General features: G+C 50.4%; 1 protein-coding gene across 2 annotated transcripts; it reads right to left on the reverse strand.

Annotated features, from left to right (window-relative positions):
- Positions 1–656: 656 nt before the first annotated feature.
- On the reverse strand, positions 657–10964 carry LOC121299894 (striatin-interacting protein 1 homolog). 2 transcript variants are annotated; one of them, XM_041228105.1, is made up of 21 exons: positions 10824–10964; positions 10089–10162; positions 9357–9433; positions 9097–9231; positions 8647–8767; positions 8158–8226; positions 7687–7793; positions 7317–7444; positions 6940–7122; positions 6527–6747; positions 6199–6264; positions 5943–6006; positions 5583–5654; positions 5368–5442; positions 5177–5274; positions 4752–4878; positions 4434–4534; positions 4143–4209; positions 3580–3684; positions 2799–3003; positions 657–1852 (listed from the first exon to the last, which is right to left on the reverse strand). In XM_041228105.1, exons 1-21 carry the CDS (start codon positions 10944–10946, stop codon positions 1605–1607), a joined length of 2466 nt encoding a protein of 821 aa, XP_041084039.1. In that variant the 5' UTR covers positions 10947–10964; the 3' UTR covers positions 657–1604. The 2 variants fall into 2 exon arrangements, with proteins under 2 accessions (XP_041084039.1, XP_041084038.1); XM_041228104.1 differs by lacking the exons at positions 9097–9231; positions 9357–9433; positions 10089–10162; positions 10824–10964 and adding an exon at positions 8929–8960.
- Between the last annotated feature and the right edge of the window lie 726 nt (positions 10965–11690).

The following is an 11690-nucleotide window of genomic DNA, read 5'->3' on the forward strand; positions in this document are numbered from 1 at the left end:
AACCGTTTCGCGTTACTCTCTGCAACAATCAGAATACAATCCGAACTTTATTACAGCACAGGTCTGTCAGCGAGAGGTTCGATCAGCTGGTCCCGAAGATAGCATCATAAAAAATAAAAATAATACAAAACTGAAATGATGTTCAAAACACAACGGTACCAATTTAAAATAAGGGCAGCAAATTCATAATGAGCTCTGACTGAATCCCGCTGGAATCACCCCTGAATATCTTACCCACGTCCTCCGAGCTCTGAAGCCGTTCATTTTCAATTCAGCTCCGTTCATTCTTCTTATTCTCCTTTGTCATGAATGATGCTGTTCACATGGATTCATGTTCCCACCAGGGGATTGTGAGAAGCGTCCTCTCACCCACGAATGCATGCCTTATATCCACATGAATGAACAGGACTGAATGCAGCTTGAACGACCTCAGAACTGAGCGGAGGTGCAGGAGACATTCAGACGCGATTGCCGTGAGATTCAGACGGAATTCATTATGAATTAACGGACATTATTGTGTTATCACTGGCCACTCAAAACCATCTTTCTAAAATAGCAGAGAAAGAAATAACCAGGATTGCATTGGGAACAGTGTTCAAAAATACAACTTTAAAAGGATATTTTTTTTTTTTTTTTTTTATACATTCAGAAATAAGCTACTGTAAGAGACTGCTTTGCGCTGGAAGGAAACTGGTTTCCAGCACAGCTTCTCACTGCACACTGTGCTGAATCAAGCTGGTATTAAAACCTGGAATTGGGTCAAACTGCTGTGCAATAGGAGTCTTATTCCCATGCCTGGCCCGTTCACACATATGCAAAGCCACGTGTTTTAAGAAGTATACAGATAGAGACTACACAAAGATGCGCGCTTAAAAATATTCACTACAACTAGCACAGCAAGCAGTTTCAATTGTGTGTTTGCACTTTGGGTAAGAGGCAGTAGATTGCGATCAGTGCACACTGACACACGCTGGAGGCGTTTCCCTGTCTGTACAGTGCCTGTATATAGAAGACACCTCCTTTTCCATATCAGTGCTCTGACTGGTCTTCCAGTTGATTCAGACAGAGGAGCCTGGATAAAATAAGGTCTGAATATTCTCTCAAGAGTGTTTGAGGTCCTGCCTACTCCCGATCCAGGTTTTTGTTTCAACCCAGGCCTAAACATTCAAACCGTTCCCAAGACGCACAAACCACAAGCCACAAAAGATGCACACCAGTGACGGAAAAATGGAAGCAAGACCCGTATTCCACAGCAGTTTCATCCCTTCCAGGTTTTAACACCAGCTTGATCAGCACCACTGTGCAGAAACAAGCTCAGGTGTGTAATTATTAAACTCACAGTAAAACAAGGAATGGATCAGACCGCTATGCAATGGGAGTCCATCCCTGCACAGACTGTCCACACCGGATCCTGTTCAATACTACAGGTCAGGATCAGCCCCTGAACTCTTCTCAAGATATAGCTGGCAGTCGCACACACACACAACGCACATTTATTAGGACCGGATTGAAACAAAAAACCCCATCAAGCCCCCGCCCCGCCCCGCCCCGCCTCGCCTTAGTGTTTGCTGAGCAGCAGTGTGATCGGGGAGGGAGGGGGGCGGTCACTGCAGGAGCTCCTCCCAGGAAATGGGTTTGGAGAAGACCTCCCGCTCCAGCCAGAGGTCGTAGTTCATCTGGAAGTCCTCCGGCAGCTCGACGCGCTGTCCCAGCACGCTCTGCAGGCAGTTGTCGACCGGCAGGAAGTCGGGGTTGCTCTGCGTCTGGTCATAACGGCGGCTGTTGAAGCGCTCTATGCTGGCTCTCAGGGCGCACTCCTCCGCTTGGAAATCCCAGGGCCGCGCGTCCAGATCTGCTGTCAAAACAGGGCTGCTCAGCAACAGGGCAGCGCTCCCACCTTCCTTTACTCCCTGCTCCTTTAAAACAGACTAGCTCTGCAAGAGCACCCAGACGCAGTCCTGGGACAATCTCAAGCAATCTGGTGGCTGAGACAACCAAACTCAGGTCTGTTTATAGGACGATAAAGGGACACCTAGCATCAGCAGGTGCCCTGTAATGCGTTGCCCTGTTTGCTGCACTATTATTAGAGGCTAGCATACTCCTCCAGTCAACTCAAGGATTCCAGGAGTTGAAAGCTCTCAATCTTTAAAACTCACAGCGCACTAAGTAAACATGCTATGTGCCTTCGTTGAGTCATCATGTGGGTCGGGGTCGGGGTCAGGGCCAGGGTTCCAGAAACACCGTTCCCGTATGCCCAGTCGTCGTTGAGTCATCATGTGGGTCAGGGTCGGGGGCAGGGGCAGGGGCAGGGGCCAGACTCACCGTTCCCGTATGCCCAGTCGTCGTTGAGTCATCATGTGGGTCAGGGTCAGGGTCGGGGTCAGGGTCGGGGTTCCAGACTCACCGTTCCCGTAGGCCCAGTCGTCGTTGAGTCATCATGTGGGTCAGCGTCAGGGTCGGGGTCAGGGTTCGGGGTCGGGGTCAGGGCAGGGTTCCAGACTCACCGTTCCCGTAGGCCCAGTCGTCGTTGAGTCATCATGTGGGTCAGCGTCAGGGTCGGGGTCAGGGTAGGGGTCAGGGTTCCAGACTCACCGTTCCCGTAGGCCCAGTCGTCGTTGAGTCATCATGTGGGTCAGCGTCAGGGTCGGGGTCAGGGTTCCAGACTCACCGTTCCCGTAGGCCCAGTCGTCGTTGAGTCATCATGTGGGTCAGCGTCAGGGTCGGGGTCAGGGTTCCAGGGTAGGCCCAGTCGTCGTTGAGTCACATGTGGGTCACCAGGGGCAGGGTTCCAGACTCACCGTTCCCGTAGGCCCAGTCGTCGTTGAGGCGATGGCGCACTTTCTGGTAGATGGCAGACATGGTTTTCATGTTGCTCTTCCTCCACTGCCGGCCCAGGTACTTGGTCTGCACCTTCAGCAGCTTCAGCACGTACAGCTGCATCATGGCCTGCTTCACCTTGAGCGCCCTCTTCAGGATGGGAGCCGACTTGAACACCACCAGCATCTGCAGAGACACAGAGCACACAATCAGGGCACAGCTCCTTTTACTGTACATGGTTCTCACAGCTCCCCTCCCTACCGCACAGCCCTGCTTGGTTACCATGGTTCTCACAGCTCCCCTCCCTACCGCACAGCCCTGCTTGGTTACCATGGTTCTCACAGCTCCCCTCCCTACTGCACAGCCCTGCTTGGTTACCATGGTTCTCACAGCTCCCCCCCCTACTGCACAGCCCTGCTTGGTTACCACGGTTCTCACAGCTCCCCCCCCTACCGCACAGCCCTGCTTGGTTACCACGGTTCTCACAGCTCCCCCCCCTACCGCACAGCCCTGCTTGGTTACCACGGTTCTCACAGCTCCCCTCCCTACCGCACAGCCCTGCTTGGTTACCACGGTTCTCACAGCTCCCCTCCCTACCGCACAGCCCTGCTTGGTTACCATGGTTCTCACAGCTCCCCTCCCTACCCCACAGCCCTGCTTGGTTACCATGGTTCTCACAGCTCCCCTCCCTACCCCACAGCCCTGCTTGGTTACCATGGTTCTCACAGCTCCCCTCCCTACCCCACAGCCCTGCTTGGTTACCATGGTTCTGGAGTGTTTCCACTTGGTGAGTTTGTTTAGGGTCCTTAGCAGGTTGATACAGGAGAAGAGGTTCCTCCAGCAGAACTGGTTGGTGTCTCCGGCTTCCTGAGGACCAGAGGAAACAATCAGCGGTCAGCGTCCCTTACAACAGAACCTTCATTAAGGGCTCCTCCAGCGCCTGCTCCTGCATTTCAGCTCTGCTTCGGGTGTCAAATACACTCAAAGAGAGTCAGCTGTACCGACACCAGACCCGGTTTGCAACTTCAGAACAACCCAACAACATTGCTGGACAGCATCTGATCCCTCTGCAATTACGAATTCATTTCAAATCAGATACCGATTCACTGTCAAAGCACCTGAACGTATTACTGTTTTGTGAACAGAGCTCAAGGCTGCAATCAGAAAGCACTTCAGTTAATGACAGTCGTTTAACTGTCAATAAAGTACGACAGAGCGACTAATGGGTGTGTGATCTAGAGAGCTCCGTCTCTGGTTCAAAGGCTGCTTCATCTGCACTCATATGAAATCAAAAGCAATTCAAGCGAACGATTGTGTTTCCTCACCAGGCTTTCAGCGGTTAGTTCAGGGAGTTCGTGAGCCACGCAGTGAGGGAAATCCAGCACGGAAATACTGGGAAAAGAGACACATCAACTGTGGACAAGAGCACTCCAGAGCAGGCATTTAATACAACAGAGCACTCCAGAGCAGGCACACAATACAACAGAGCACTCCAGAGCTTCGCAATGCATTTTATTCATGACTAACCCTTTCATGCATGAAATATTGAAGTAAAAGCTAAAAATTGGTTTGGACACATAATAAACATTCTTTTTTTTATTAGAGCGATCGCTTACCTGTTCTTAGCTGTGATGTAGGACATGATATTCTGATTGAAGAACTTCAGTATGAGGGGGATGCAGTTTGCAAACACAAGATGCTGGGCCATGTACTCAAACTGGGAGGGGGGAAAAACAACACAAAACAAACCAAGCAGTCAACCAGGGAAGAGAGTCGAGCTCCTGACATCTCTGATCACTCAGTGCAGTTCTTTATACAGTGGAGCTACACCAAGCAGAGTCTGAATGCAGAGCTGCTCCCTGTAGAGTGATGTCTTCACACTGCCTCCCAGTGGCTGGAGGTCTGGATCTGACCCCGCCCCCGTTCCTTCTTACCTGGTAGATGTGGTTCAGTTTGAAGTGCTTGAGCAGCAGCAGCAGGATAGTGGATATCGCTTTCACAATGATCTCCTTGTGCCGGTTCACATCCACACCCAGCTTCATGCTCTGAAGCACTGTTGTACTGGGGAGCACAATGAAGAGATGAATACATGCACCACTGGCAACATTACAAAACACCACCTCCCTCCACAGTCTACACAGATCTAGAATCCGTAACGCTGCAGCTCTTTATTAAAAGAGTGAGTCTTCGGTTTTCAGGTTGCTTTTCGCCGGCAAGAAGCATTTCTAGTGGTTCACGAGTGTCCTGCTGGATCGTGACTCTCCTTGCACAGAGAGCTGTTTGCTGTTTCTGCATCCTCTCCAGGCTGCTCCCAGCCAGCAGCTCCGCTCTTAGAGCCAGCTTGTTTTTTCATACTCACGGCATTTCCTCTGGCAGCACGTCAGCCAGGATGTTGATGGAATCTGTTTTGGCTTTCGAGGTGGGAGCGGCTGCAAGCAGGATTTTTAACAAGGCGATCTGCAAGAGGAGACGAGAGAGGAGGCGCTTGAGATCCAGCGCCGGCATACACACTGGACAGTATCCTCCACGCAAAGCAGCTGCTGTACTCACCATGTACTGGGGCAGACTGGGCAGCATGCCCTGGTACAGCAGCTCTGTGGGGCTCATCTCCACTTCCTCTTCACCCTGTCAACAGAGAGAGAGAGGAGGCTGAACACCACGGAGCGCCCGGCAAACAACCAGCCAAAGACATGTGACAACCCAGACGAGGCATAAAGGAACGGTTTCTATATAGATATCCAGAGAGCTCTCAGAGAGTCACCTACCCCAGACAAGGGAGTCTTCTGGTACTCCTCCTCTCTCCTGATCTGAATCTCCCCGATGGAGATGTACTTGTGCTGCAACACAAACAGACACACACACGCAGGCAAGTTCATGTCAGGTGGCCCCAGTGCTAATGCAGCAAGACTGCAGGAGTCATTCTGTCTTATAATGAGAATGGTGTTGGCAGGTATTATAGGAATGTGGAAGACACAGACACATAGACACAGACAGACACACAGACACATAGACACAGACATCAGAACAGCAGCTGGGCCACGTGCAAGACTGTTACCAGCTGCAGTCTCGAGTCGCTGTGCTGGGACAGGTTTGTAGATTCCTCAGGTGAGGATACAGGACAGTACCTGCTTGAGAGTTCGGATGCTTTCATGAATCGGTCTGGGTAAGCCTACCACTGTGTCAGTGTCACTGGAACAGAAAAAAAAACAAGCAGTCACTCAAAGCTGATGTTACAACAGCTAAAGGGTTCACTTGTTTGCTCTTCAGAACGGATGCAGGCTAGACTCTGAATGTGTATTCAGAACTGCTCAGGGGGTTCCCTTGTACAGACAGAACCAAACAGGCTGATCCAGAGGCCATGCGAATACGGACAGTACTCACTTTCCCAAGGTGTAGCCAATGAATTTGCTCCGACTAGACTCAAGGAAATTTTCAATGTCTTTCTCCCTGTTAAAATAAAAACAAGTTACAGATATCGGTCACCTTGCTATTCTACTTCATGCCTGTTTCAAACATCACGACTCACAGCTTTGCAAGTGAACCACCTCAGAATAAAAGCAGCCAGCACAGCCAGAGTGAAAGCATGGCAAAGCATTGTAGAAACCAGTCTGCTACAGCAGACTAATGCATATTATAAGCATGGGAAAGCTGTGCACTTTTACACCACAAGCCAATCCACGCAGCGTGGTCCTCGGGTGCAGACAGTCACCTGACTTTGGGTGCCCAGGGCAGCCCCTTGGGGAAGGAGATCCTCTCGGAGGTGGCATGAGGGATGGGCGGGGGCATCACCTCGTCCCGCTCCAGGGGAAAGGTCTCAGTCTCCAGGGCGTTGTCGTTCTCCTCGCTGTCCTCGTCCTCCTCCCGGGAGTCATCTGCCTTGTACGGGTCCTTCTCGTTGAAGGCGTCCAGGTTATCCTGCTTGATTAGGCCCTGGGGAGTGGGGAGGTTACATGGAGGAGTTTATACAGGGTACAGCTGCTGACAGGAAGCATCTCATTCTCATCAGACTGTCATTCAGTATTGGAAGAGCCGGCAGGGTTCCAGAACCCCTGCAGGGTTTACAAGAAACACATATGGACAACAAGGGGCAGGGCAAAGGTAGCAGGCAGGGAGACAGGGTACCTTGTGCTCACGGCGCGCTCGTTTCTGCTGCTGCTCGATGAGGTCAGAGGCGGAGGCGGGGGGCGAGGCCGCCCTCATGTTTCGGATCACTCTAATGCTGTCCTCGGGCAGGGGGGGCAGCCCCAGCCCCTCCCGCCTCCTGATCTTGATGGTCTGCAGCTGCTCAAACCCCCCCAGCGTGAACTGAAAGAGAACAGAGCGGGCCGGGTCAGCGCGCCTGGGCATTGCCTACGCCTGCTCCTCCACCGGGTGGCACCACAGGCCGCGCAAAAACACCAATCACAGAAAAGCTCTCGATCCACTCCAGCTTGTACGAACATGTTAACCTGTACAGTGCGCAGCACATGCTGGCACGGTTCCCAGCGAATCATTCTCACCACAATACTCTTCCAGAGCAGCAGGAGGACCTTCTTCATGGGGAAGTGGGGGGCGTGGCCGCTGCAGAACTTCGTCACCATCCCGAACAGCATGACAGAGATGGGCTCATTGTTGTACAGAGAGGAGCCTGGAAGGAGGTGGAATGCACAGTCAAGCACTCTGCCTGCCGTAATGTTTGTGATTGAGCAACTTGGATCTTAGCCCCCCCCCAGATATGAAAAATGAAAACAGCTACTAAAAAACAGCCAGCAATCTGTTCATGAAAATGAAGCACATCACAGCAGAACGCTAGGGAAAGCAACGTGTTGTGTTTTAAACCCTACAGCCCATTCAGTAACACCGAGCGCAGGACTACAATAGCAGCCTCACCCAGCTCTGTTCTGAAGGTCTCCCTCGATGCCCTCCACTCCGGCCGGTCTGCCTCGTCCTCGCGCTGGATCGTCTCCACCATCAGGTACATGATATTCAGCAGGACCCTGCAGGGGAGGCGGAAGCACACCCAGGCGTTAGCTGTGTGTATGCCAGGCTTTCTACTTTTCCATCGGGGGGAAGAAAAGAGCTAGCGTACCCTGGAGCACCCAGCAAAAGGCACAAACAGGAACCTGTGGGCTTTCCCTGGCAAGTAAAAGGGATTGAAATAAGGCTCCCATTGCATAGCACTTTGATCCATTCCTGGTTTTACTTTAGATGCACCTGAGCTGTACACTGTGGCTGATCAAGCTTGCATTAAAACCTGGAATGGGAACTGCTATGCAACGGGAGTCTCACTTCCATTCCCCAAAGCAGGGGTCCCCAGCCCCCAAGTTAACCCGAGTAACACAACAGTAACCCAGTCCTTACCGGAGGTCAGTGCTGTCCGCCAGGGAGATAGCTGGCTTCCTCACCGCACTGCTGCAGGCCGCACTGTTACTGCAAAAGGAGGTAGACATCGAGAGTCACTGCAGTGCTTGACTCATGCACACTCACTCCACTGTGACAGACTGCTTACTGACACAGACCTCTTACCCTGTTTAACAGGGTGACTCTCGCTGTTCTCCAACCGACTGCATTCTCCACATCTTTAACTGGATAAGCATTAAAACATAAAAACCCCACTGCAAACCACCAACCTCAAATTACAGTTTTATGAGAAACACGTGGCTGCCTTTTAGAGGCAATATCAGGGGACGGGGGTATTAATAAAACAATCTATTTTTAGGGCTAAAAGAATACGGTCTAAAGAGTAGACGGGTCTATAGTCCTTGGGTCACAGAATCTAAGTGACGTCGGCAAACGTTTCTTCTATTATAATGGCAGTGTTGGGAAGCTGCGGGTGCCTGCAGTCCTTACTCGATCTCCATGTTGAGCAGCTCCACCAGCGCAGTGAAGGTCCCCGCCTCCAGCAGCAGGAAGACGTTGTATCTCATCCAGTGCTGGACCTCAGCCTCCGAGTCACACTCCCCGAACGAGCCTGCGTGAGCAGACAGCAGTCACGCAACGAAACCAACCAATCTACAGCTCTGTACTACTGTGTCCTATCAAAAACACCCTGAGTCAGGTAGAGAATGACTCTCTATCAATCAAACACACCCTGAGTCAGGTAGAGAATGACTCTCTATCAATCAAACACACCCTGAGTCAGGTAGAGAATGGCTCTCTATCAATCAAACACACCCTGAGTCAGGTAGAGAATGACTCTCTATCAATCAAACACACCCTGAGTCAGGTAGAGAATGACTCTCTATCAATCAAACACACCCTGAGTCAGGTAGAGAATGACTCTCTATCAATCAAACACACCCTGAGTCAGGTAAAGAATGGCTCGCGCCACCTTGAGCCGCCTCTCCCTAGCGGTCACCTCCAGCCCGTCCAGGAGTCTCATGGCGTGAGCCCGGTGCTGCGCTGCGTCCAGCTCTGTCCACTTCTGCTCTGCCACTGAACAAGAAAAGAGTGAAGAAAACAAAAGGACACACACACACATATATACATACTGTATATAAATGCACTCACGCGCACGCACGCACGCACGACACTCTCACTCTCTCTCCAAGTCTCAGTACCGTGAATCCTGAAATCCTCTTCGAAACATTTCCTATTGAGGTGAAACTCTGGTCCCTCGGTCACAATAGTACAAGAACTGACCAGCAGCTCACTGCTCACAATACAAGAACACACCCCTGACCAGCAGCCCTGTCACTGCTCACAATAATACAAGAACACACCCCTGACCAGCAGCCACCCTATCACTGCTCACAATAATACAAGAACACAGAACAGCACCCTGTCACTGCTCACAATAATACAAGAACACACCCCTGACCAGCAGCCCTGTCACTGCTCACAATAATACAAGAACACACCCCTGACCAGCAGCCCTATCACTGCTCACAATAATACAAGAACACACCCCTGATCAGCAGCCCTGTCACTGCTCACAATAATACAAGAACACACCCCTGATCAGCAGCCCTGTCACTGCTCACAATAATACAAGAACACACCCCTGATCAGCAGCCCTGTCACTGCTCACAATAACACAAGAACACATCCCTGATCAGGAGCCCTGTCACTGCTCACAATAACACAAGAACACACCCCTGATCAGCAGCCCTGTCACTGCTCACAATAATACAAGAACACATCCCTGATCAGCAGCCCTGTCACTGCTCACAATAACACAAGAACACAGATCAGCAGCCCTGTCACTGCTCACAATAATACAAGAACACACCCCTGATCAGGAGCCCTGTCACTGCTCACAGTAATCCAGGATTGTGTTGTGATCCTTACACCTACCTGAGAGCTCTGCCGTCCATTTATCAGTGTCTGCGTATTCAAACTCCAGATCTGGGGACTCTGAGAAACCCTGGGGAGGAACACACACACACACACATAGACAGAGCATACTTATACAGCACTTCTCCTTCGCTGCACTTTAACTGAAACAGACCAACATTAAAAACGAAAGAAAATTAAATCAACTGCAAAAAATCATGTTGTGAAATATCAAGGGGATACTGTATCATTTTTTCAGCTCCTTGTCTATGTAAGGCAGGGTTGGAAATAAGACTCCTATTGCACAGCTGTTTCACCCCTTCCACGTTTTACTACAGCCTTGACTAGCCCCGTCCACCAAAATCACAAGTAAAACCAGGAACGGATCAAACTGCTATGCAAGGGGACTCTTGCTGCCATGCCTGTCAGCATTATTTCAGTGCTAACTGTACATCATTAGTTCAGTTCTGCCAGTAAAGTATTTCACCGGCAGAGGAAAACGTATTTACAGAATGAAACCCAGAGAATGTAACCCTTAAAAAACATCTGAACTAGTCAGTAAAAAAAATGGTGAACGATGATAGCAATATAGAAATACGAGTCTGATTACTGTCTGCACAGAGCTTGATTGTTTGCACAGGGGAAGCTCTTTGTGAAATCTCCACAGTGCAGGTCTAATGTGTTAATACAGCCTGCAAAGGGGTGTCGAGCACCCGGGACCGGAGCGAGCGATCCGAACAGCACATCCTTACCTCGGAATCCTTCCTCTGGTTGCGGATGAAGTCGCCCCTGCCTCTGCCGGGTAACATTGATCTCTGTTTATTGTTGACTAGGAGCCCCCCGCCGCCGCCGCCGCCTCCTCCTCCAGCCTCCATCTTCCACCCGCAACGCACAGCCGCACATCTCGCGAGAATCCGGCGAGGGCGTTCGCAAGCCCGGGCCGCTATAAATAAGCGGGGTTTGGGCTTGTTTCTATTGAGAGTCGCTTTAATCTTGTTTTTTGGTTTTTTTGAAGGGGGGGTGCCGCTTTTCTCGTGAGACTTTGGCAAGGGTTAAACGCAGCCATCTCGTCTGCGGTTAGGCAAGCTGTGACGCATGTAGACCGGCTTAGCAGCGTTGTTAAAAAAATAGTTTTTGTTGGTGTTACAGGATTGCTCAGTCACCCTTGCTTATTCAATATTGCTCAAAGTACTTTATTTATCCCTGCTTGAGCTGAAAACTGCACCTGATATATCAGAGACACCCTGTGGTCAGGAACTCTCTTCCACACATCGCGGTGTGCAATGAACTAGCAATGTTCATTTATAGTCTCTGCATCACCATACATACAAATATGGGTTCATTTACACAGAAGAAAATCACGGACACAACGCAGACGGTGAAATCATAATGCAGGTTTTTATTAAGATGTTCTGCTCATCTTCAAACGTTACGATTACACCAATTACAAAAAAAAAAAGAAATTTATTCAGTAGAAAAGTATTCATTTTAGTTTTTATTATCATAGCATGCGCTTAAAACCACACACATTTATTTATGAACGAAGAAAGCTTAGCTGCGACCATCCCAATGTTGCGTATGCAAGTGTAGCCCTTGAATCTATTCGGGTGGGGGGTATG

The sequence above is a fragment of the Polyodon spathula genome, chromosome 25, assembly GCF_017654505.1.
Source record: "Polyodon spathula isolate WHYD16114869_AA chromosome 25, ASM1765450v1, whole genome shotgun sequence".
In the NCBI taxonomy this organism is placed as follows: domain Eukaryota; kingdom Metazoa; phylum Chordata; class Actinopteri; order Acipenseriformes; family Polyodontidae; genus Polyodon; species Polyodon spathula.

Bases quoted from the DNA above. Each gene is read 5' to 3' on its own strand.
- LOC121299894 (XM_041228105.1), bottom strand. From the start codon at position 10,946: ATGGAGGCTGGAGGAGGAGGCGGCGGCGGCGGCGGGGGGCTCCTAGTC. The intron at 9,232-9,356 runs GTACTGAGACTT...TTTCTTGTTCAG, and splicing joins AGAGGATTTCAGGATTCACG to TGGCAGAGCAGAAGTGGACA. The intron at 5,655-5,942 runs GTACTGTCCTGT...TTTGTGTTGCAG, and splicing joins GCATCCGAACTCTCAAGCAG to CACAAGTACATCTCCATCGG.